This window comes from Tetranychus urticae, chromosome 1 (genome assembly GCF_039701765.1).
Source record: "Tetranychus urticae isolate SD_2017Ah chromosome 1, NJAU_TeUrti_SD_1.0, whole genome shotgun sequence".
In the NCBI taxonomy this organism is placed as follows: domain Eukaryota; kingdom Metazoa; phylum Arthropoda; class Arachnida; order Trombidiformes; family Tetranychidae; genus Tetranychus; species Tetranychus urticae.
This window is the reverse complement of record NC_142958.1, coordinates 9,485,375-9,508,952: the sequence shown is the minus strand read 5'-3', so window position 1 is coordinate 9,508,952 and position 23,578 is coordinate 9,485,375. Positions and strand designations below refer to the sequence as shown.

Below are 23,578 nucleotides of genomic sequence, written 5' to 3'. Positions count from 1 at the left end.
ACCCTATCATTATCAATGTTTCTATTATTTAAAATTGAAGGTTCAAGATTTCTCAGTCTCAAAAGTACAATGAATTTTTACCTCAACCAATATTTGATTATATGAAAACGGTGTGATAAACATTTTGAACGATGATTAATATTAATAATTCAACCTTCAGGATTTCCATAAATGCTGGCAATAAAGAAACTTGAACCTTCTAGAAGAACAAATAAACAAGTGAAAATGAAATCACTTGAAAGTAAAGGGAAAATCACCTCTCAAATCATATTGTTTTGATTTAATGCAACATCTTTATCCAAACAGAATTGATTGGAATTTCTTACTCAACCGAATCTAATGACAATTAATTAACAAGCTCAATAAAGGTCGATTTATTGAAATAAATTTGCATCTCAAATCATTTCATTATAACTTTCTTACTCATTCTATCAACTTGTGCACTTTGATTTAAAGACAAAACCATCTCCAAATTAGACCTGAGGTCTCATAAAAATAAGCTTCATTTATAACTAGCAGTGTTTCAAATTGTTTCAAATCAGTTCAATAATTTACTCAGTCAAAGTAACTTCTCTGTTACAATTAATAATTTGCAACATTAAAGCTTTTGGAAGTTACTCCGAGTTTAAATCTTAAGCTGATTGTATTTCTTACAGCAGTTACTCGCTGAATCATTTGTCAACCAGCTTGCTGTAACCGTTTCTTTGTTTGCCTTTTGTCTTTAAAATATTCTTGTTCTATTTTCTGTCCATGTTAATCATGATTAGATTTTGTTTAATTACAATTTTTATATTCGGATTTTCACTGTGTGATGATTCCTTGAAGGCTAAAAAATTGAAGATGAACTGTCATCTCAAACGGATTGAGGATTGTTTCGGTGTATTTGATAAATATTCAAATGGATCAGTGTCTTCATCGGATTTACTCAGTACTTCAAGAGGATTGGATGATGTTTGCATGTAAGTACTTTCAATTTAATCAAGTAATTCTGTTTAAATGAACAGTAAAACATTCTGGTCAATCTTTTGTGCAGCAATTCAAAAGATGTCATGAGATGTTTAAGGGATCATGTCCAAAAATGTGGTACACCATTACAGAGGGAACTTGCTGATTATATCGTAGACGAGTTTACTCATTCAATTGATAGATTCTGCAAACCAGGACAGATGCGAGAAGGTAAGTTGGTCCATTATTTATTACTATTAAATAAAGACGAAGACAGAGTTTATGAGTTCTCAGGCAAAGAAGCTGATGAATCGTCTGAGCTTCATCAGCATTTCTTCCAAACAATAAAATTATGAACAATTTGTAAACTAGTTTAGAGATAATAGACAGCCTATTGGCAATTGCTCTTATAATTGTTGATTGAAAATAGGTTTATCTCTATGTCAGTCAAAGATATTCATTAATCCATAAAATTTAATTTTCTTTATTGCTATTCCTTCCAAAGATTTCCTCAAACATTCACCTTGCATTGTGGAAAAGGTTTTGTCAACCAAGGAATATAAAGAGTCTTGTAACAATCCATTCTTAGCTTCGGTAGACGGAACTAATCAGATAGAAACAATGGATGATCGATTACAATCAGCTTGCTGTTCCTATAATCGCTGGCACGACTGTCTCTATGCGTAAGTATTAAGCTCATATTAAGTTTTATTATTCGGATTTTAACACAATCAACCTTTATCTATCCAACAGAAAAATAACAACTCATTGTCAGGAAGATGGCAAAAAATCTATGGTTGATTTCATTGACAAAACTTTTGGTAAATTACCTGATATGATTTGTCCAGCAAGTGAATTTAACTTCAAGGGTCCATCATGTAAACCATTTTTGAAGGAAAACGGATCAAATCAATTAGACTCATCAACTAATCCAATCACACGATACATGATTGCTCATTTAAGTTTCCTATTTCACCATTAGTTAAAACTCTCAAATCATTCCTTCGTTGATAATCAATGTACACAATATTACAAATTCATATAATAAGATGGTAAATCTCTTGGAAACTTGGTTATTTTTAATTTTTTACAATTTTAAATTCATTCAATGAACTTAATCGATTTCTTAAAAGTCTTGTTAATAAAGTATACTTCAATTTACTTTGCCTAAGCTTAATCAGATTAATTAGCAGTGTAAGGTGAATCTGGCTCATTCATTCATTCATTCTTGCTCGAGTAAAGCAACTTTAAGGTGTCGCCTTACTTCAAACCACTTTTGACTAAAATCAATTGCGTCTCCATCTATGAACACCTAAACAAAAGCAAAGCAAAGCAAAATATAAACATTCTCACATGTTTATTTTTAATGTTTGGATTTATTGGTTAGCTTTTTTAATTTTATACTTGATTATTTAGGCAGTTTTTTTTCTGTTCAAGATGAGGTTTGGACAATTAGTTTTGGGACCTGCTGGTAGTGGTAAATCAACTTATTGTTCAGCTGTTGTGAAACACTGTGAAGCCCTTCGTCGAAAAGCTCATGTTATTAATCTTGATCCTGCTGCTGAACACTTTGAATACGAGCCGATCATTGATATACGAGAGATAATTCAAGCTGCTGACCCGATGGAGGATGAAGATTTACACCTTGGACCTAATGGTGCCTTGATATACTGTATGGAAGAGTTTATGAATAATCTTGACTGGCTGCAGGAAAGATTAGAAGAAGGAGATGAGGAATACATTTTATTTGACATTCCTGGTCAGATTGAGTTGTTCACTCATTTTGATATAATTGCTCGTTTGGTGAGATTTCTCAAGGAGAATCTAGACTTTCGCTTGTGTGGAGTATTCCTTCTAGATGCCCAGTTTGTCACTGATTTGGGCAAATTTTTCTCTGGATCGTTTGCATCTCTAGCGACTATGATCAACTTAGAAGTTTCCTTTGTTAGTCTATTATCAAAAACTGATTTGCTCAGTGAAGCTCAAAGAAATGATCTTGATAATTTTTTTGACCTGGGACCTGAGCTTTTACAAGGTGATGACTTTTTAAATAGTGAATGGGCAGCAAAATATCGCCAGTTAACCATGGCTATCGCATCAGTAGTAAGTAAACTTGTTTTTGTTGAACTCTAGATAATTGTAATTTATTGTCTAGATTCAGACTATTTATGGTCCAATTTTCATCAAACAATTAATGGATTTTTATTTTATTTTCCAATCAGCTCGATGAATATAGTTTGGTCAAGTTTTTGCCGTTCAACATCAACGAAGAAGAACTGATTTCTGACGCTTTAGTGGTTATCGATGATGTTTTACAATGGGCTGAAGAACAAGATGTTAAAATTAATGATTTCGACCCACCAGAAAATGCAAACGATTAGTAACCATATCAATGAATTCACAAACGTTTAAAATGGTGTAAATAATAACCTTTATTTTTCTATTGTGAAACTGTTTCCAATTTTGCCGAAAAATTTCCGAAAAAATATGGAATAAACAATTTATCTAATTTACTTATCATCCATATGTTTGTAAGATAAATCAAGATAGACACCTTGATTATACTGGAAACTTGAATGTATTTTATTTAAATGTGACTATTTCAACAGAAGAAAACATTCATTAAATTTTAAATGGTAAAAATTTGTCCGGTAATCAGTATCTCATGGCTAAAGAAAAAGGAAGACAGCATTCTTTTAAACAGCATTAATTTATGAGCCGTTATTCTTTTACATTAGTATAATTTAAATATTGCTTAAAACTGAGCTTAGATCATGATCTTGATCAATAATAAATACAATTTACATTATGCAAACATGTTGAAAAATACAATAAATCTCGAGGCTATTTTTATACTAACCTGTTTACATTTTACAGTTAGTTTGGATAATGTGTGTCTTATAGTCTCTTTCGTCTTACACTGCGAGAGCGAAGGAGAAAGTGAGAACAATCCAAATCACTTTGTTAATTATTATTTCCTATTCTCATTTCTCTTAACCTCATGTTAATTGTTCATATTTTAACAGTTTATGATTATTATAGAAGGTTAATATCTCTTATTAATAACATATCTATTATGATCTCATCTCAATAATTCACCATTACAGGTCAACCATTTGTGCAAAAAAACTGCTTTTTCAATGTGAGTGTCTTCTGCTTTCTCCCTGTGATTTCTGTATCTCTATTTTTTTCATGAACAATCATCTTTAAAAAATCATGTTCAACTGGACAAGAAAAAATTGATTTGTTAACTATTGCATTGTTAACTTTAACTAATTGTCACTCATCAATTGCCTTAAAAACTATGTACATATTGAAGTCGACCAAAGTGATTTGGAGGCGTATCAAGCCTATCAAATATCATTAGTAAACACTTTCCGTCATAAATTTAAATCTTAAAACCAAGACTGGTCAACTGTGATATTTATCCCTGTTTGATATAATGTATATCAAGTCTGCCCCTTGAAGAAAAATTCATCTTTCGATTAGTTTAAAAGGTACATTTGCACCATTGTTGCTAATTGATTACCTTGGTCAATGTTTTTTGGACAGAACACTTTAAATTAGTCCATATATACAATAAAGCTTGAGCTGAGTCGAGATAATTTATCATTAGCTTTAAACAGCCAAGATGATGACATTTGCAGAAGTCATTGACGACAAAGAATCTCGATCCAGACAAGTAACTAGTCAAAATGTAGTTACCAATGAAGGAGATGAAGACGAGGAGGAGGAAACGATTCAAAATGATTCTGATGCAATTAAAGGTGCTGACAATCCAGCTTTAAGTGATATTGATACGGTTGCCGGCGAAACTGATCTTTCCAATAAAGAGAAAGAAGACTCTGTGGAAACTAAACATGATTCCGAAACTCGTGGCCGAAAAGTGACCTCTGTTAATTTTTTACCTTGTGACTGTAAACTTTGTGGAGAAAAATTCAACTCTGATAAAGCACTTGGTTATCATATTAGAGATGTCCATGTTGTTGGTAAGAAAGACAAAAAAGAGGTACGTCCATTGTTATCAACAAACTTATTTGTAAAATTTTCTAAATTGAGTTTATTCTTATTGCTCATATTTTCAAAAATAGTTAAAATTTTCATAAAATAAGCCTATTAACCAATATTTTATTTTTTTTATTTCATTTAAAAGGGTGAAGTGAATCGGAAAAAGAAGCCAAAAGATTATCACTATGTAAGAGGTAAAGATTGGAAAGTATTGAATCCAAAGCGACCTTATTGCTGTTCAACTTGTGGTAAAAGGTTTCTTTATGAAAGTAGCTTGAATCACCACAAGGTTGTCAAACATAATGAAAAATTGGACGATAACGATGGATCCACCAGTAGCAGCATTCCACCCAAGATGTATAATCATACCTTTCAATGTGACCAGTGCGGTAAAATCCTGATGTCTAAGCATAGTTTAATCCGTCATCTTGTTTCATTTCATGGAACTGATCACGAAAAACCGTTTCAATGTGATATTTGTGGTCATCGTTATGTTTCCATATCTAGTCTGGTCAGTCATAGACGTAAAGAGCACACTGGAGACAAGCCTTATGTGTGTGAACATTGTGGTAAAGCTTTTACCATGTCCAATAGGTTGAAATGCCATTTACGAGTACACTCGGATGAGAAATTTTACAAATGTCAACAGTGTTCCAAACAATTTAAAAGCTGCTCTGCTTTTAGAGCTCATAAAGATACGCATTTAGGAGTTATGCGTCACACTTGCAAATATTGTGGAAGAAAATTTTTATTCCAAGGTAATATGATAAAACATATTCGACGAAGACATCCGAATGGAGACAAATCGGGCGAAGCCACTGGAGAAGGAGATACAAGTAATGGCTTGATTAATGTTGACTTTGCCTCTAATGATAATAATAATGATAATGTACCTAATGCTGGTAATTTAGATAATGGAGCCAATGTTAATCTATCAATGACCAGTGATTCTGGTGAAAATGTTCATCATCCCGCAACTAATGTGTCTTCAAATTCAACCGCTGTTGCTATTACCGTCAATGCTCCATCTCGTCGTTTTATTCGACCTATCAAAACAGTGCAAGCTTCGGATCACTCTTATTTCACCAAAGAAGTTACTATAAATGTCACTCCACATTCTCATCTGGATGTTCTTGAGCAGCAACAACAAAATATGGTATTGAATCTTTATTTTTATTGCCAAAACTAGTTTCTTACTATGGCTGTGAACTAGGTCTTCAACCCTTTTACACATCTTGACTTTTATCAACTGTCAGGGAAAGTAGTATAATTAAATTCAATCTAGATTTTGTAAAATATGGTACTTAAATAGAAAATTGCATTCAATTTGATAATTGACTCTTGGAAACACTGTTCACTCTCGTGAGTTATATTCAAGTGATTTAGATACTTATCGGTATAGATAATTCAATTTGTATTATCTCATATCTTTGTCTTTTATCCAACAACAAGTCAGTTCTGATTTGCTAAATCAATATTTTCTATTATTCATCTGGTAAATATCTTTCGGTACATCATCTAATCTTTTTTTATCTTTCTCTCCTCCGTCACAGCAGAATCTTTCTCCTCTAGAGCACTTTGTTCAACCAGAAATTCAATTCCAAGTTTTGCCGCTTTCATCGCTACCTAATCAAGAGTTATTTAATGGTATTAACACATTCCAATCTAATAACCTTAACCAAACTTCCACGGGAACCATCAACGTTACTGGATCAGGAAAATGTCGTCTATGTGATCAAGTATTTTCTGATATTCGATTTCATGTTACCGATTTTCACCGAATTCCTGTACAAAAAGTTGATTCTATGATGCCGACAATGATTTATTTCTGAAGACTTGGAAAATGAAGATTGAACACGAAGACAACACTTCAGCTATAATTTCATTCCGAATTGGGATTGTCTTATTCAATTTTGATTATCCAACTGTATGGTGCTTCAATTTGATCATCTTATTCCTGAATTTGACTACCTGACTGTACAAAAAAATTCATTTATCTAATTTCTGGTCATCATTTGGAATCTAAAGTCTTTTAATTTAAAGTTAAAGCCCAAGCAAAACCAAATTTAAATGCTGTTTTATAATAGGAAGATATTCTAGTTAAAAGTTACTGTTTCATCTAAAATTTGCATTAGTTAATTAATAAAATTAATCTCTCGAAAAAATTGAATTATTCAATGTTCGTTTGGCATGATTTTTACTTCAAAGTCTAACTGTTTGCGTATTCAATGTGTAATACAGTAGATTAAAGTTTAATTGAGATCATTTAGGTTTCAAAATGACATGGTTGAGGAGGTTAAATGAAATCCAAAACAATTTAAAGTACAACAATTGAAAAAACAAAGTTGCCAGTGTGAATAAATCAAAGAAAAGATACACATTTGAATAAAAATTTCGGACAAACACGAACATAATTAATGACTGGCCAGCATTTGCTGTACGGCATATCTCTGAATCTTGCATATTAGCTGCGGCATACAATAATTTACATATAAGACGCTTATACCCATTGCGATTGCGGTAACTTGTCCATTTATCTTTTTCCTTTTTTCTTGGAAACTTTTGGTGAGGTCGATTGGAAAACACTCGATGCAGACATTAAATTTTCTATATATTGACTGAGAACTTGATTCTCAGATTTTAATTTAAGATTTTCCTCTTTAACACTATCAACTCGCAATGATAGATCTAGAAGAAGCAGAAAATAATGTTATAATAACGAGATTCAACATCTTTGAACATAAATTTGAGCACAGAATATAGAAAATCAAATTTTAAATCAAATTATTTACCATCTAAAGTGTTTTGTAGCTCCAATACTTGCTGAATTAATCTTTCTCTTTCCTCGATCTCTTCCTTATTCATTTCTGGATCAAAGGCTGAAAATTAAAGTCAAGAAAGAAAAGGATTATAAGCAACAAATTGAGTCGATTTATGGTAAAATCTTAAGGGTATCTATAGTATATTTGTAATTTTTAAATCATAGCACAAAATGTAACAATGAATTAAGAGAATAAATGAAATAATAATTGCATAAACTTACAGTTAATATCAGTTTGCTGATCATTAGAGCCTAATGAATCGAAACTTGGATCCTGGGTGAAACTATGGTTCAAATCAAGTCTAGATGTACCTTCATCATCACTTTCCTCTTCATCTGGAGCATCTTCATCAGCTAATGGTATATTGTTTAAATCGTCTGCCAAACCTTTGAATGATGTTTCCATTGTTGTGTATTGATCACAATAAATTAAAAACTGGAAGCAATTATGTCAACCTTTTGTTTTGTTGAAAAATCACGAAATGCTGGGAGTGGTAAACAAATGGTTGAACTGTCAAAAAGCAATAATAGATAAAGCTTAATTTCTGCAATAATATACAACAAGATAATCTTTTGGGTAATAATTATAAGTTAACCTAGATCAACCAATAGATTGTAATATTTATAATTTTAAAAATCATAAATCGATACTAACCTTTTATAAACTATGACAACCGGAAGGCTTTCGTTTCCATCAGCAACCAAGAATCAATCCATTTTTGTATCTTTGGCGGCATTTACATCATGAATTATTAGTGATAGCTTTAGAAATTGATTTATTCTTATATCATGCATTCAAAAATTAATGACACTATTTTATAAAAATATCTTTATTTGAAAGGGTTAGTTAAAATTTATTTCATTGTTTTGTTTTTCACACTTTTAATTGATCAATTTGTAAGCTGTAATTTGAATATGTTTTCATTATTGAAAATATTGATTAGATTGAATAGTAGTTCAAGCTTGTTAATCAACATCTTTTAATGCAATGAGTATGTTTCAATGATAAGATATTTCTAAAAATAACTTCATAACAGCCATTTTTTAGTATCAACCATTTCCTCGTTTGTAGTAGCGATAAAGACAATCATCTTTTCATGGACAATAGATGCAATAACCACAATAACATGAAATATTTGATGACTATGGCCAATTATGTCAACTTTTCCGGGCCATAATCGTTCGGTAAGTCGAGTTGTATAGATGAATCCTCCAGTCATATAGATGATAGTAGTGTAGATCACGCTACTGATTATTTTAGTTGTTTGCCGTGATTTACAAGATTTTTGAAACAACAAAATGGCTGGAATTGTTAATGAAAGCCCAAAGATAACATAAATACCTAAAACAATTGATTAAGAATCTTAATTAATAAACTGCAGTAAGGATAGAGTATTGACATTACAAACCTGCTCTATGACCACGACTTTCTCTTGCGTTGAAATGATCAAGCTGAGTCAAAATCCCAACCAATAAGCCACCAAAACAGATAGCATAAAGATAAACACAGTTTTGAGATGTTTCTCCGTGAAAAGCATAATAGAGCCAGGTCATAAAAGAACCAGTGATAAAAATCGTTATTCCAATGTAATCAACCCTAAGTGGAAAATGTGCAAGAGGATTTATCTTATTTCCATTCAGAAAGATGTCTACTTACTTCACGAGAATGTCACGAACATAATGAGAGTAACAGCAAAACAGGTGATAAATAGCGCTACATATGAAGGCAATTGTGGCTGTTAAATAATACAGTTTGAGAAAGAGATCATCATTCACCAGAGTACGACAATGGCGATATTTTAAATCTGAAGCATAAAGAGAGAAAAAATAAATCGAAGCCAACAGGTGACTCCATATAGACAATGTTTCGTTGTGCAGAGAAAATAATGTTTTAGCACAGATCCAGAAAGATGGTGTTGGTGCACGATAGCCAGTGATAACTAGATCATTGTCTTTCATCCAATTAGGTAGCTCATCGAAAGTAATTATTCTTAATCTGGTTGGCATTTAAATTATATAATTGCAGTCCTTCTCTAGAGTGAAAATAATTCTTGATTTCACACTGAATAATTGTTAAACCATTTCATTACATAACAGCACGAACAATATATTTATAATTTCCCCCTTTTCTTGGAAACGTTTGGTGATGTCGATTGAAAAACAGTTGATGCAGACATTAAGTCCTCTATGTATTGACTAAGAACTTGATTCTCAGATTTTAATTTCAGATTTTCCTCTTTTACACCATCGACTCGCAATGATAGATCTAATAAAAACAGAAACGAAAAAAAAATAATGTGATAGAAAATCTTGAAACACCGGAATACATTTGAAAACAACAAATTTTAAATCAAATTATTTACCATCTAAAGTGTTTTGTAGCTCCAATACTTGCTGAATTAATCTTTCTCTTTCCTCGATCTCTTCCTTATTCATTTCTGGATCAAAGGCTGAAAATTAAAATTAGAAAAGAAAGGATTATAAACTACAACAAATAGATAGATACAATTGATAATAAAAATCTTAAGGGTATCTATAGTATTTTTAAAATTTTTGAATGATAGTAAAAATATACGTAAATACTTACAATTAATATCAGTTTGTTGATCATTAGAGCCTAATGAATCGAAGCTTGGATCCTGAGTTAAACTATGGTTCAAATCAAGTCTAGATGCACCTTCATCATCACTTTCCTCTTCATCTGGAGCATCTTCATCAGCTAATGGTATATTGTTTAAATCGTCTGCCAAACCTTTGAATGATGTTTCCATTGGTGATTGAACAATACTTCCGATTAAGCTGATAAATACTAATTTGGTATTCCTGGGAAATTTTATCTAATATTCAAGAAAATTGGTTCCTGGATTCAATTTGCAAAGTAAACAAATTTGCATGCACAATGTTGTTGAAAAAGATTGCTAGATCCATTCATCAAAACAAGAAAATGTAAGATGTATTTCATCGATAGATGGTGCTGCAGAGTCTCAATGAGCTCCCCTTTCAAAGAGGCTCTTTTGCTTGACTTTTGAGGATTTTTAGCTTGAAAATTTGAGCGCAGTTTATCGAGGTTTTGTAAACATTTTAGTTTTATTGTTGAGTTTAAATTGTTTTTAAATTTGTGACTATGGCATTTAAAGGAGGAGATGAATCAACTGCTGCTAACTATTTTCTGGCCAACTCAACTAAACCAAGTAAATATGAAGACACCTTACCTGACTTTGACCCTGATGAGTCTGATGGTTGCAAAAACAAATATGAAAATCATGTTAAAGAAAAACTTCAACTCCTGAACTTGTACAAAGAAAATTTGTGTCCAAAAATTCATGCCCTGTTAATTAACAATTACAACGTGATTCTGTATGGTGTTGGATCGAAACGGGGCATAATTGATGAATTTATTACGAGTTATTTAAATCAAAATATTGTCATTGTTTTTTATGGATATAAAGAGGATGTTAATCCACGCAAAATACTCTCTGCCTTCCGAGAAGCCTTAAACTGTGATAAAATGGACGAAGATGTGATCATGAAAAAGATTGACAAATTAAAGGAACCCATTTTCCTGGTTATTCATTCATTTGACCGCCTATGTATCAAGCACAATAAGATTAAACCATTGGTGAACAAAATTTTGAATAGATCCTCCCAAATTCATCTCTTAACTTCTGTGGACCATTTAAACTCACCATTGCTGTTTACTTGCTCTGAAACTGTTACACTAAATTTGGTTTGGCTGAACTGTCCAACATTTCAAGATTATAACATCGAAAAAAGCTTTGCTCAATTAAGTACCAGTAGAACATCTGGTTCCAGTAAACATCGATCTGCTGCTGCTACTATTATGGCGGTTTCAAATGTATACGACAATTTACCTGATAATTCTCGAAAAATTTTCCTACTAATTTTAAATTACTATTCAACACAATTGAGCAACGGTGAATTAAGCAAATCTTCTAAACGAGCCATTAAAGGTAAAAATGAAGATACTGAAACCGAGAGTGATGAAGAAGCTGATGAAGGAGACAAGTTGGATAACTCTGGGAAAAAAGGATTCGAAGGCTACTCATTCAATAAACTCTACCTTGACTGTATGGATGCTTTTTATGTAAATTCAGAAGGAACTTTGAGATCTCAACTCGTTGAATTTATTGATCACAAGTTGATTAGATGTAAGTCAGGAACTGACGGCTCTGAGTATGTTGAGTTACTAATTCAACCAAAATTGATACCAAAGCTACTCCAAGAGTTGAGAGTTTAAAGATGACATTTCCACAAAAATTATTTATACCGGAGTCGACATTTTATATTTTTTAAAAGCATCATCACTGTGATAATTTTTTAAACTCATAACGTCCAGTCCATTAAGGATGAACAATATAAATACATTATACCATAATTGACTATTGTAATTCAATAAATATAAATTTGACATTATTCATTCTAAATTACTTATAAGTGAATAAAGATACTTACTAATTGCGAAAAGCAATGCGCTCATTCATTCATCACTCATGGACTCAAATATTTACAATTTTAGTGTTTTATGCTCTGTTTGAAAAGAGCGCTTTGGCTCAGGTCAAAACTTTTTTTAGACCAATAGTGTTGTATTAACCATCAGCCTTTGTTCAAAACTTTTTTATATTATTTTAGTTTTAACTTCACTTATTTCCAGTTCAGACACATATTAATATTGATATCTGTTAAAATTGTAATTAAATAAGTTAAATTAAAATTAAAAAGTAAGTTCATTTTATCTGCAATTCAAAATAATTCTGACTAGAATAAGTTCATCATGTCTTGAAACTTGTTTTCGGCCAATAATATTGCTCTTTGCTTGTTTCTAAACCTTTTCAATTCCGTCCCTTCCACTTTTGCTTTCAGTTCAAACCTTTCACTGTTTCATGTTCCTAGACACATATTGATACTAGTTGGGATGGCACAACATAATAACAATTCTGATAAAAGTAAGTTTTGTTTTATTGATGAATTTAAGATAATTCACTCTTTCTCTGTCATTTTACTCAGTTACTTTCAAAGTGAAGCATTTGAATGAATATCATGACATAGTCATTGATTGTTCTAAGGATAGATGTCGATATCCAAACATGTACCAACAAGTATTTGAACAGGTAAGTCTATCAATTAACCTTTGAACAGTAACTGATTGTATATCCATTTATAGCTTGAGTCGATAACTGGAGTACCAACTAGATACACAAGTAGTGTTTATATACCATGGCCCGACGAAGTTAACTTGCCCCGTACCTTTTCAGTTGGCTTCTTCAACCACAAAGCGTAATCCTACATTTCACTTTTTTAAATCATTTAGCTCAGGATTTATATTAATTCATTGCTTCTTATCTTTTTTTCATAGGTACACTCCTGATTTGTTACCGAATTTTCCCAACTATTCACGCGATGATTATCGGGAAGATGATACCCGACCGCGAAAAATTCGTGATGGCGAGCGTTATCACCTCCAATATTATGCTGAGTATGCTTATAGAGTTTCCAAACGTATAAGTTTGGGGTATTTTTTAGTAGCTGAAAGATACGTTACTGAAGGAGCCTGCAGTCAAGATTTCTGTCAACATCAATGCACTGAAAGTCACTTTAAAAGGTTGAAAGATCTCGTTAGTAATGATGAATTGAATGAGAAAATTACTCAGCTTGTCGAGCCATTAATGAATGAACGTCGTCAATTAATACGTGAGAGGTATTCAGAAGCGGTCAAGATTTTCAGTGAGTTCAATATTAAACAATATTTAAGGATAAATTGTGTCGAACAGCGCAGGCCAAGAACGTTATGGATTGACCAACAACACCGAGATCTTTATCTAAGAACCCGAGGTTAAATATCTGTATTCAACGAATCGACTTAATGTAATTTTTCTTAGCAAACTCTTTCTCTTTCATTTGTATAATGAATCTGCAAGTTTTCATATTGTCTTCTTAAATAAATGCTCATCATAATTTGAATAAAATTTTAAACATTTATTCTGTCATCTTTAATGACAAGATGTAAAAGCTGAAGGTTAACCCAAAAGTTTCAATATTTTCTTATGAAAATGGAAGTATTAAAATCGAAATAAAATGTTCTTTTCTGAGTCTTCATGATCGTAAAGTTAATTTTTGTAGAAGGTCAGTACCTGTCATTTCATTTAGCTACTTTCAAAGTGAAGCATTTAGATGAATATCATGATATAGTCATTGATTGGAATGATGATAGACATGAATATAAATATCAACAATTATTTGAACAGGTAAGTAAAGTCTATCTTTTGGCCTTTGGACAGTAACTTATTTTGAAATACATTTATATCTGGAATCAATAACTGGAGTACCAAGTAGATACATAACTATTTTTTCGTCCCAAGACCTGTTAACTTTTCTTATGTCATTCCATGGTTTTGCGAAAACCTCAAAGCGTAATCTCACATTTCACTCTAGCAAATCATGCAGCTTAGGATTTATATTAATTCATTGCTTTTTTGATTTTTTGTTCAACTTAATTGATCTTAACAGACAATTGTGCTAACAATTTAAACAAAGAAAGGTGATCTAAATTTCATTACAGTTTATTTAATTATATCGCAAAAACGAATGAACACCGAGAGTTATTTAATGTTGATTTGGGGTCGTTTGATAATACGACAACTTTCAATTATTTACAATTTAATTCACGGATGAATGATGTAACATTACCTTAACCGGACATTTTTTCGCCGTGCTGACTTTTAAGACCAGAAGTCTGGGAAATCTTATCAAGTTATTTTGCCATTGCTCAAAATTATTAAAGCTCAATTGCTTATGAAATTTTTTGGCACGATGGACTTATTTAGCAGCCATTTCGGTTGAATAATAGACTGACAAGTAAGTCGAGCTGACTTAAGATTTGAAGTTTCGATCAATCATTCGTGGATCGGTGGATGAAAAAATTGTAAATACTTGAACGTGATTCTTATTTTATGGCCATTCAATCGTCATTCAATTTCTCTCATCGTGCCTTCATTTGGCAACATTATGGACATGATGGAAAAAAGTACATCCAGTTCATTCGTGCTTTTATTAAATACAGATATTTAACCTGCACACCTCAGGTAAAGTGGGCGTGGGACAATACTATCATAAAACAGCATTTCATACACAACACACTGCACACAAATATATTGTAGAATGTTGAACTTTCTGAAAATGTTGTCCGCTGTTACATACGAAATTCTTCTCAACGATCGGATCAGCTGCGAAACTTTTGCATTCAATTCATCGTTATTAACAATATCTTTTAGTCTTTTAAAGTAAGTTGCATTGAACTGGTGTTGACAGAAATCATAAGTGCAAGCTCCTTCAGGAATGCTGTCTTCAGCTACTAGTTTGTAATTCATTAAAATACGGTTGTATTTAAACCATTCAAATTTTAACCAGCATTTGAGACGAAAACATTCACCATTGCGAATACGTGCTCCATGGATATCTATACCTTGGATCCTGGAGATGTTCAAATCAAGATTTTGAATACATAATGTAAAGAAAAATTAATAAGTATGCATCTTATGCTAAATAATTAAAATTATGCAACAGTAACATTACCTTTCCTCGTTGACGTAGCAAACAATACCGGGTAGTGTAGTAGGGTAAGGTCTTACCAAGCCAAGCTCATGTATATATCTATTTGGTACTCCAGTTATTGATTCCAGCTATAAATGTATAAATGATAAGTTATTTTTCAATATTGAATAATAGACTTAACTTACCTGTTCAAATAATTGTTGGTATTTATATTCATATCTATTATCATTCCAATCAATGACTATGTCATGATATTCATCTAAATGCTTCACTTTGAAAGTAGCTGAATGAAATGAAAGGTTAAGTGTGAATAATCTTAAATTCATAAAGGATGTTCAATGTATCTACTTCCAAACTGATGTGGCTTAAATTATGATAATCACAATCAAAAACATTATAAGCAAGATAACTCAAGAAAAGACAACATTTTGCCTTTCACTCTTTACTTTTGTTATTGGGATCATTGTTATCATAGCTTAAGCTCCTCCAGTTTGGAAGTTGGACAAATTGAACACCCTTTTAATAAAATAAAACTTACTTATATTCAGTCCTTTCATTTTAACAAGTGTCAATGCCAATTTGTGTCTTAAGTTAAGACTCTTAACTGCTTAATAAGAAAAAATTGAAACTATCTTCCACGCAAAGTAAAACTGACAAAAATTCAAACTTTGATTTCAAAAGAACTTTTGAACGGTTGAGGTTATATGTACACAAAGATTCTATCCGATATATGTATCTGATACCACCAATAATAACTAACAATTGTAAATTTTTCGTTTAATGAATAGAAAAGCCTTAATCTGAAGCTAGCTTAAGAATTTTTGAGCATCTGTACATCTACATTGCTTCTTATCTTTTTTTCATAGATACATTCCTGATTTGTTACCAAATTTTTGCAGCGATTTTCGCTTCAGTGATATCCAAAGGTAAATTATCCGGTATGATGGTGACCGTTTTCACTCAAATATCGTGTTTATTATGATCATAGAGTTTCCAAACGTATAAGTATGCACTATGAAATGAATGCAAAAATTGCGCCGCTTGTCCAGTCATTAATGGAAAGAAATTTGTTTTCGGAAGCGGATACTATTTTCAGAGAATTCAATATTCAACAATATTTTCATTTAATTTGTGTTGAGTATCGAAGAGAAGAAATTGAACAGAATGGTGATGAACGCCAAGATTATCTTTATCTAAGAACTCGAGGTTAAATATCTGTATTCAACGAATTAACGAATGAACTAAATGTGATTTTCTCAATAAACTTTTCCTCTTTGAATTTCATTCTGGTGAATAACATTCAGTTAATTGCATTTTGGTTAAAATTTGAATGGGATAAATACAACCGTATTTTCATATGCTACAAGCTAGTAGCTGAAGACAGCATTCCTGAAGGAGCCTGCACTTATCATTTTTGTCAACAGTCCATTTGAGTTTTAATCATTTTGAGAAATGGACAAATAACTTAAAAAGATTCCAAGACTTTATAACTTGTAAGTCAGCACGGCGAAAATCGTTGTTTATGTTAAACTCTAGATATTTTCAATTTATTGTCTAGATTCAAACTATTTATTGTCCAATTTTTATCAAACGATTAATTGATTTTTATTTATTTTCCAATCAGCTCGATGAATATAGTTTGGTCAAGTTTTTGCCGTTCAACATCAACGAAGAAGAACTGATTTCTGACGCTTTAGTGTTTATCGATGATGTTTTACAATGGGCAGAAGAACAAGATGTTAAAATTGATGATATTGACCCAACAGAAAATGCAAACGATTAGTTACCTAATCACTAAATTCACAAACATTTAAAACGGTGTAAATAATAACCTTTATTTTACAATTGTTAAACTGATTCCAAAAATATGTAATAAACAATTTACTTAATTTACTTATCATCCATATGTTTGTGAGATCCCTATAAATTGAGATTTAGCTCATGGAACAAATAAATTTTCAAAACATTGCCAAGATTTCATTCTTTTTATTCACTTTGAAACAAGAAAAGTTTACTGAGGAAAATTATATTCATTTATCCATTAAATACAGATATTTAACCTTGGGTTCTTAAATAAACTTGAAATCGGCGGGCAAAACGAGTCTGTCGTGAATCAAAATAACCTAAACAAGCTGGATATAAATATTGTTTAATATTGAACTCACTGAAGATCTTCTCCTCTTCCTCAGGCAAATAGTGGTCAAGTAATGGTAAGACAAGCTGGTTAATTTTCTCATTCAATGCTTCATTACAAACGAGATCTTTCAACTTTTTAAAGTAACTTTGAGTGCAACGATATTGACAGAGATGTCGATTGCAGCCTTCTTCAGGAACATCTCTTTCTGCTACTAGCACATACCCAAAACTTATACGTTTACAAATAAAGTGGTCATAATGAGCATAATATTGGATATGAAAGCGCTCACCATCACGAAGGTTTACCTTGGAGATATCTTGATTTTCACCGTATCCCATAACCGAATTAGGAACGAATCTAAGAAAAAAAGTTGAACGAAAATTAATTAATCAAGATATTATGATAAATGACATCAATTAGTGAAATGTTGTATTACGCTATTTGGTTGTAAAAGGCCATCGGAACCCAAAGTGCATTAGGAGCGTTGGAAGGGTAAATGTTTCTATGAAAAATAACATCAGTTGTATATCTACTTGGTACTCCAGTTATTGATTCCAGCTATAAATTTATAGATAATGATGAGTTATTACGATGAGTCAAAGATAGAATGTGGAACTTTACTGACCTGTTCAAATATTGGCTGTTGCTGGTGTTTGTATTTATATCTGTCAGCATTCACATCAATGACTATGTCATGATATTCATCCAAATGCTTCACTTTGAAAGTAACTGAATAAAATGAAATACAGAGAGAGGATTATTTTAAATCCATAAATAAAATTAACTTACTTCTATTAGAATTGTTATTCTGTTCTGCCATTTTAACAAGTATCGTTATCAATATGTGTCTGAACTAAGAAACACTGAACACGTGGAGAAGCTTGAGTAAAACTGACAAAAATTCAAAAAAGTTTGGACTTGAAAGAGAAGCAAACGACTGTAGAAGTAACCGTCGGCTCACTCTCGCTTCCCACTTTCGGCTACTTTCCACAAAAATTATTTCATACCGGAGTCGACAATTTATATTTTTTAAAAGCGTCATCACTGTGATAATTTTTTAACCACATAACGTCCAGTCCATTAAGGATGAACAATCTGACTGACTGAATAACAGACAACATAACTTATAAACTCAAATACAATAGATTTACAATTTTAGTGTTTTATGCTTTGTTTGAAAAGAGCGCTTTGATTCAGGTGAAAACTTTTTTCGACCAATAGTGTTGTATTCAACATCAACATTTGATCAAAACTTTTTTGTATTTTAGTTTTGACTTCACTTATTTCCTATTTTCCAATTCAGACACATATTGCTATTGATATTTGTTAAAATGCCAAAACAGGATAAAAGTAAGTTGATTTTATCTGCAATTCAAAATAATTCTGACTAAAGTAAGTTCCATTTTATATATGATTCCAAACTAATTCAATCTTTACCTTTCATTTCACTCAGTTACTTTCAAAGTGAAGCATTTAGATGAATATCACGATATAGTTATTGATTGGAACGATGATAGATATGTAGACAAATTCCAACAAATATTTGAACAGGTAAGTATAGTTACTCATTTGGTCTTTGGACAATAACTCATTATCTGTACATTTATAGTTGGAATCGATAACTGGCGTACCAAATAGATACACAAGTAGTGTTTATATACCAAGACCCGACGAAGTTAACTTTCCTGGTCTCTTGGCATTGGGCTGCATCAACCGGAAAGCGTAATCTTACATTTCACTTTTTTAAATCTTTTAGCTTAGGATGTAATATTTTAATTGTTTCTTATCTTTATTCATAGGTACACTCCTGATTTGTTACCTAATTTTGAGAATGATTCTCGCTTCTGTAATATGCGTAGGCATATCTGTGATGGTGACCGTTTTCACCTCAAATATTGCGCTTATTATTATCATTACGTTTCCAAACGTATAAGTATGGACTATGGTCTAGTAAGAGAAAGTTACGTTACTGAAGGAGTCTGCAGTCAAGATTTCTGTCAACATCAATGCACTGAAAGTCACTTTAAAAGGTTGAAAGATCTCGTTAGTAATGATGAATTGAATAAGAAAATAGCGCCGCTTGTCCAGCCATTGCTGGAAAGACACTTGTTTTCGGAAGCAAATACTATTTTCAGAGAATTCAATATTCAACAATATTTTCATTTAATTTGTGTTGAGTATCGAAGAGAAGAAATTGAAGAGAATGGTGATGAACGCCAAGATTATCTTTATCTAAGAACTCGAGGTTAAATATCTGTATTCAACGAATTAACGAATGAACTAAATGTGATTTTCTCAATAAACTTTTCCTCCTTGAATTTCATTATGGTGAATAACATTCAGTTCATTGCATTTCGTTTAAAATTTGAATGGGAAAAATACAAACGTATTTTAATGGATTTCAAGCTAGTAGCTGAAGACAGCATTCCTGAAGGAGCCTGCACTTATCATTTTTGTCAACAGTCCGCTTGAGTTTCAATCATTTTGAGAAATGGACAAATAACTTAAAAAGATTCCAAGACTTTATAACTTGAAAGTCAGCACGGCGAAAATTGTTGTTTTTGTTAAACTCTAGATATTTTCAATTTATTGTCTAGATTCAAACTATTTATGGTCCAATTTTCATCAAACGATTAATGGATTTTTATTTTATTTTCCAATCAGCTCGATGAATATAGTTTGGTCAAGTTTTGCCGTTCAACATCAACTGAGAAGAACTGATTTCTGACGCACTAGTGGTTATCGATGATGTTTTACAATGGGCAGAAGAACAAGATGTTAAAATTAATGATTTAGTCTCATCAGAAAATGCAAACGATTATTAAATTCACAAACATTTAAAACGGTGTAAATAATAACCTTTATTTTTCAATTGTTAAACTGTTTCCAAAAATATGTAATAAACAATTTACTTAATTTACTTATCATCCATATGTTTGTAAGATCCCTATAAATTGTGATTTAGCTCATGGAACAAGTAAATTTTTTAAACATTGTCGAGATTTCATTCTTTTTATTTACCTTGAAACAAGAAAAGTTTACTGAGGAAAATTACATTCATTTATCCTTTAAATACAGATATTTAACCTCGGGTTCTTAGATAAACTTGAAATCGGCGGGCAAAACGAGACTGTCGTGAATCAAAATAACCTAAACAAGCTGGATATAAATATTGTTTAATATTGAACTCACTGAAGATCTTCTCCTCTTCCTCAGGCAAATAGTGGTCAAGTAATGGTAAGACAAGCTGGTCAATTTTCTCATTCAATGCATCATTACAAACGAGATCTTTCAACTTTTTAAAGTAACTAGCAGTGCATTGATATTGACAGAGATGTCGATTGCAGCCTTCTTCAGGAACATCTCTTTCTGCTACTAGCACATACCGAAAACTTATACGTTTACAAATATAGTGGTCATAATGAGCATAATATTGGATATGAAAGCGCTCACCATCACGAAGGTTTACCTTGGAGATATCTTGATTTTCACCGTATCCCATAACCGAATTAGGAACGAATCTAAGAAAAAAAGTTGAGAGAAATTAATTAATCAAGATATTATGATAAATGATATCAATTAGTGAAATGTTGTATTACGCTTTTTGGTTGTAAAAGTCCATCGGAGCCCAAAGAGCAACAGGAGCGTTGGAAGGGTAAAGGTTTCTATGAAAAATAACATCAGTTGTATATCTACTTGGTACTCCAGTTATTGATTCCAGCTATAAATTTATAGATAATGATGAGTTATTACGATGAGTCAAAGATGGAATGTAGAACTTTACTAACCTGTTCAAATATTGGCTGTTGCTGGTGTTTGTATTTATATCTGTCAGCATTCACATCAATGACTATGTCATGATATTCATCCAAATGCTTCACTTTGAAAGTAACTAAATAAAATGAAAGACAGAGAGAGGATTATTTTAAATCCATAAATAAAATGAAACTTACTTCTATTAGAATTGTTATTCTGTTCTGCCATTTTAACAAGTATCGTTATCAATCTGTGTCTGAACTAGGAAACACTGAACACGTGGAGAAGCGAAATCTTGAGTAAAACTGACAAAAATTCAAAAAAGTTTGGACTTGAAAGAGAAGCAAACGGCTGTAGAAGTAGCCGTCGGCTCACTCTCGCTTCCCACTTTCGGCTACTTTCCACAAAAATTATTTCATACCGGAGTCGACAATTTATATTTTTTAAAAGCATCATCACTGTGATAATTTTTTAACCTCATAACGTCCAGTCCATTAAGGATGAACAATCTGACTGACTGAATAATAGACAACATAACTTATAAACTCAAATACAATAGATTTACAATTTTAGTGTTTTATGCTTTGTTTGAAAAGAGCGCTTTGATTCAGGTGAAAACTTTTTTCGACCAATAGTGTTTTATTCAACATCAACATTTGATCAAAACTTTTTTGTATTTTAGTTTTAACTTCACTTATTTCCTATTTTCCAATTCAGACACATATTGCTATTGATATTTGTTAAAATGCCAAAACAGGATAAAAGTAAGTTGATTTTATCTGCAATTCAAAATAATTCTGACTAAAGTAAGTTCCATTTTATTTATGATTCCAAACTAATTCAATCTTTACCTTTCATTTTACTCAGTTACTTTCAAAGTGAAGCATTTAGATGAATATCATGACATAGTCATTAATTGGAACGATGATAGATATGTAGACAAATTCCAACAAATATTTGAACAGGTAAGTATAGTTACTCATTTGGTCTTTGGACAATAACTCATTTTGTTATACATTTATAGTTGGAATCGATAACTGGAGTACCAAGTAGATACACAAGTAGTGTTCATATACCAAGACCCGACGAAGTTAACTTGCCCCGTATCTTGTCATTGGACTGCATCAACCGGAAAGCGTAATCTTACATTTCACTTTTTTAAATCTTTTAGCTTAGGATGTAATATATAAATTGTTTCTTATCTTTTTTTCATAGGTACACTCCTGATTTGTTACCGAATTTTCACAATGATCCTCGCTTCAGTAATATGCATAGGCAAATTATCCGCGATGGTGACCGTTTTCACCTCAAATATTGTGCTTATTATAATCCTTTTGTTTCCAAACGTATAAGTATGGCCTATGGTCTAGTAAGAGAAAGTTACGTTACTAGAGGAGTCTGCAGTCGAGATTTCTGTCAATATCAATGCACTGAAAGTCACTTTAAAAGGTTGATAGATCTCGTTTGCAATGATGAATTGAATGCGAAAATTGCGCCACTTGTCCAGTCATTGCTGGAAAGACATTTGTTTTCGGAAGCGGATACTATTTTCAGAGAATTCAATATTCAACAATATTTTCATTTAATTTGTGTTGAGTATCGAAGAGAAGAAATTGAAGAGAATGGTGATGAACGTCAAGATTATCTTTATCTAAGAACTCGAGGTTAAATATCTGTATTCAACGAATTAACAAATGAACTAAATGTGATTTTCTCAATAAACTTTTCCTCCTTGAATTTCATTATGGTGAATAACATTCAGTTCATTACATTTAGTTAAGATTTGAATTGGATAAATACAACCGTATTTGTATGAATTACAGACTAATAGCTGAAGACAGCATTCTTGAAGGAGCTTGCACTTATCATTTTTGTCAACAGTCCATTTGAGTTTTAATCATTTTGAGAAATGGACAAATAACTTAAAAAGATTCCAAGACTTTATAACTTGAAAGTCAGCACGGCGAAAATTGTTGTTCAGTTAAGGCAATGTTACATAATCAATTGAAAAATTGTCATAAGATGCATACTAACTAATTGCTTCGTGATCATATTATTTACAATCTTGATTTGGACATCTCTAGGATCCAAGGTAAGCAAGATATCAGTGATTCAGCGTCCTCTTTAACCGAACTTTGTAAAGTCTTCAAAATTTTGTTCATGGTTTGAGTTCATTTTTTTAAATTATTGAAACTCAATCGTTCGTTGATTTCTTGTCACTTTAAACTAGTCGCCATTTCGATTGAATAATGAACTAAGTCTGGCTTAAAATTTAGCCGATTTTACTTAAAGATTTAAAGTTTCGATTAACCATTCATCCGTAGATTAAATTGTAAATAATT

The 23,578-nt window shown here is 31.7% G+C and overlaps 12 protein-coding genes across 14 annotated transcripts; 6 read left to right on the top strand and 6 right to left on the bottom strand.

Moving 5' to 3' along the window:
- The first annotated feature begins 406 nt into the window (after nucleotides 1-406).
- On the top strand, nucleotides 407-2,106 carry LOC107365483 (uncharacterized). The gene is made up of 4 exons (XM_015932999.3): nucleotides 407-959; nucleotides 1,034-1,176; nucleotides 1,451-1,628; nucleotides 1,699-2,106. The coding sequence occupies exons 1-4, from the start codon at nucleotides 751-753 to the stop codon at nucleotides 1,925-1,927; spliced, it is 759 nt and encodes a 252-aa protein (XP_015788485.1). The 5' UTR covers nucleotides 407-750; the 3' UTR covers nucleotides 1,928-2,106.
- A 200-nt stretch (nucleotides 2,107-2,306) lies between these two features.
- LOC107365478 (GPN-loop GTPase 3) lies at nucleotides 2,307-3,458 on the top strand. Its single transcript, XM_015932991.3, has 2 exons — nucleotides 2,307-3,048; nucleotides 3,168-3,458. The coding sequence occupies exons 1-2, from the start codon at nucleotides 2,383-2,385 to the stop codon at nucleotides 3,324-3,326; spliced, it is 825 nt and encodes a 274-aa protein (XP_015788477.1). The 5' UTR covers nucleotides 2,307-2,382; the 3' UTR covers nucleotides 3,327-3,458.
- A 404-nt stretch (nucleotides 3,459-3,862) lies between these two features.
- LOC107365475 (uncharacterized) lies at nucleotides 3,863-7,123 on the top strand. Of its 2 annotated transcripts, none has more exons than XM_015932984.3 (3): nucleotides 3,863-4,954; nucleotides 5,099-6,109; nucleotides 6,510-7,123. In XM_015932984.3, the coding sequence occupies exons 1-3, from the start codon at nucleotides 4,577-4,579 to the stop codon at nucleotides 6,783-6,785; spliced, it is 1,665 nt and encodes a 554-aa protein (XP_015788470.1). In that variant the 5' UTR covers nucleotides 3,863-4,576; the 3' UTR covers nucleotides 6,786-7,123. The 2 variants fall into 2 exon arrangements, with proteins under 2 accessions (XP_015788470.1, XP_015788469.1); XM_015932983.3 differs by having other exon boundaries at nucleotides 3,880-4,954; nucleotides 6,507-7,123.
- Nucleotides 7,124-7,254: 131 nt separating this feature from the next.
- LOC107365479 (short coiled-coil protein) lies at nucleotides 7,255-8,672 on the bottom strand. 2 transcript variants are annotated; one of them, XM_015932993.3, is made up of 4 exons: nucleotides 8,430-8,672; nucleotides 7,997-8,285; nucleotides 7,746-7,832; nucleotides 7,255-7,641 (listed from the first exon to the last, which is right to left on the bottom strand). In XM_015932993.3, the coding sequence occupies exons 2-4, from the start codon at nucleotides 8,178-8,180 to the stop codon at nucleotides 7,487-7,489; spliced, it is 426 nt and encodes a 141-aa protein (XP_015788479.1). In that variant the 5' UTR covers nucleotides 8,181-8,285; nucleotides 8,430-8,672; the 3' UTR covers nucleotides 7,255-7,486. The 2 variants fall into 2 exon arrangements, with proteins under 2 accessions (XP_015788479.1, XP_089126278.1); XM_089270152.1 differs by lacking the exon at nucleotides 8,430-8,672 and having other exon boundaries at nucleotides 7,997-8,389.
- Nucleotides 8,589-9,781, bottom strand: LOC107365477 (adiponectin receptor protein 2). Its single transcript, XM_015932988.3, has 3 exons — nucleotides 9,432-9,781; nucleotides 9,184-9,371; nucleotides 8,589-9,116 (listed from the first exon to the last, which is right to left on the bottom strand). Exons 1-3 carry the CDS (start codon nucleotides 9,779-9,781, stop codon nucleotides 8,803-8,805), a joined length of 852 nt encoding a protein of 283 aa, XP_015788474.1. The 3' UTR covers nucleotides 8,589-8,802.
- Nucleotides 9,782-9,885: 104 nt separating this feature from the next.
- On the bottom strand, nucleotides 9,886-10,706 carry LOC149094530 (short coiled-coil protein-like). The gene is made up of 3 exons (XM_089270153.1): nucleotides 10,362-10,706; nucleotides 10,138-10,224; nucleotides 9,886-10,040 (listed from the first exon to the last, which is right to left on the bottom strand). Exons 1-3 carry the CDS (start codon nucleotides 10,543-10,545, stop codon nucleotides 9,886-9,888), a joined length of 426 nt encoding a protein of 141 aa, XP_089126279.1. The 5' UTR covers nucleotides 10,546-10,706.
- A 42-nt stretch (nucleotides 10,707-10,748) lies between these two features.
- Nucleotides 10,749-12,208, top strand: Orc2 (origin recognition complex subunit 2). The gene has a single exon (XM_015932985.3). It carries the CDS (start codon nucleotides 10,899-10,901, stop codon nucleotides 12,030-12,032), a length of 1,134 nt encoding a protein of 377 aa, XP_015788471.1. The 5' UTR covers nucleotides 10,749-10,898; the 3' UTR covers nucleotides 12,033-12,208.
- A 223-nt stretch (nucleotides 12,209-12,431) lies between these two features.
- On the top strand, nucleotides 12,432-13,813 carry LOC107365470 (uncharacterized). Its single transcript, XM_025161554.2, has 5 exons — nucleotides 12,432-12,513; nucleotides 12,656-12,738; nucleotides 12,800-12,903; nucleotides 12,957-13,069; nucleotides 13,149-13,813. Exons 2-5 carry the CDS (start codon nucleotides 12,708-12,710, stop codon nucleotides 13,627-13,629), a joined length of 729 nt encoding a protein of 242 aa, XP_025017322.1. The 5' UTR covers nucleotides 12,432-12,513; nucleotides 12,656-12,707; the 3' UTR covers nucleotides 13,630-13,813.
- Nucleotides 13,814-14,336: 523 nt separating this feature from the next.
- LOC107365473 (uncharacterized) lies at nucleotides 14,337-16,044 on the bottom strand. The gene is made up of 4 exons (XM_015932982.3): nucleotides 15,882-16,044; nucleotides 15,529-15,626; nucleotides 15,365-15,471; nucleotides 14,337-15,262 (listed from the first exon to the last, which is right to left on the bottom strand). The coding sequence occupies exons 1-4, from the start codon at nucleotides 15,898-15,900 to the stop codon at nucleotides 14,857-14,859; spliced, it is 630 nt and encodes a 209-aa protein (XP_015788468.2). The 5' UTR covers nucleotides 15,901-16,044; the 3' UTR covers nucleotides 14,337-14,856.
- Nucleotides 16,045-17,309: 1,265 nt separating this feature from the next.
- Nucleotides 17,310-18,463, bottom strand: LOC149094529 (uncharacterized). The gene is made up of 4 exons (XM_089270146.1): nucleotides 18,270-18,463; nucleotides 18,106-18,209; nucleotides 17,917-18,038; nucleotides 17,310-17,837 (listed from the first exon to the last, which is right to left on the bottom strand). Exons 1-4 carry the CDS (start codon nucleotides 18,298-18,300, stop codon nucleotides 17,399-17,401), a joined length of 696 nt encoding a protein of 231 aa, XP_089126272.1. The 5' UTR covers nucleotides 18,301-18,463; the 3' UTR covers nucleotides 17,310-17,398.
- Nucleotides 18,464-20,479: 2,016 nt separating this feature from the next.
- LOC107365471 (uncharacterized) lies at nucleotides 20,480-21,633 on the bottom strand. The gene is made up of 4 exons (XM_015932980.3): nucleotides 21,434-21,633; nucleotides 21,269-21,372; nucleotides 21,080-21,201; nucleotides 20,480-21,001 (listed from the first exon to the last, which is right to left on the bottom strand). The coding sequence occupies exons 1-4, from the start codon at nucleotides 21,462-21,464 to the stop codon at nucleotides 20,563-20,565; spliced, it is 696 nt and encodes a 231-aa protein (XP_015788466.2). The 5' UTR covers nucleotides 21,465-21,633; the 3' UTR covers nucleotides 20,480-20,562.
- A 247-nt stretch (nucleotides 21,634-21,880) lies between these two features.
- On the top strand, nucleotides 21,881-22,969 carry LOC107365472 (uncharacterized). Its single transcript, XM_015932981.2, has 4 exons — nucleotides 21,881-22,000; nucleotides 22,104-22,201; nucleotides 22,261-22,373; nucleotides 22,452-22,969. Exons 1-4 carry the CDS (start codon nucleotides 21,982-21,984, stop codon nucleotides 22,903-22,905), a joined length of 684 nt encoding a protein of 227 aa, XP_015788467.2. The 5' UTR covers nucleotides 21,881-21,981; the 3' UTR covers nucleotides 22,906-22,969.
- Nucleotides 22,970-23,578: the final 609 nt, after the last annotated feature.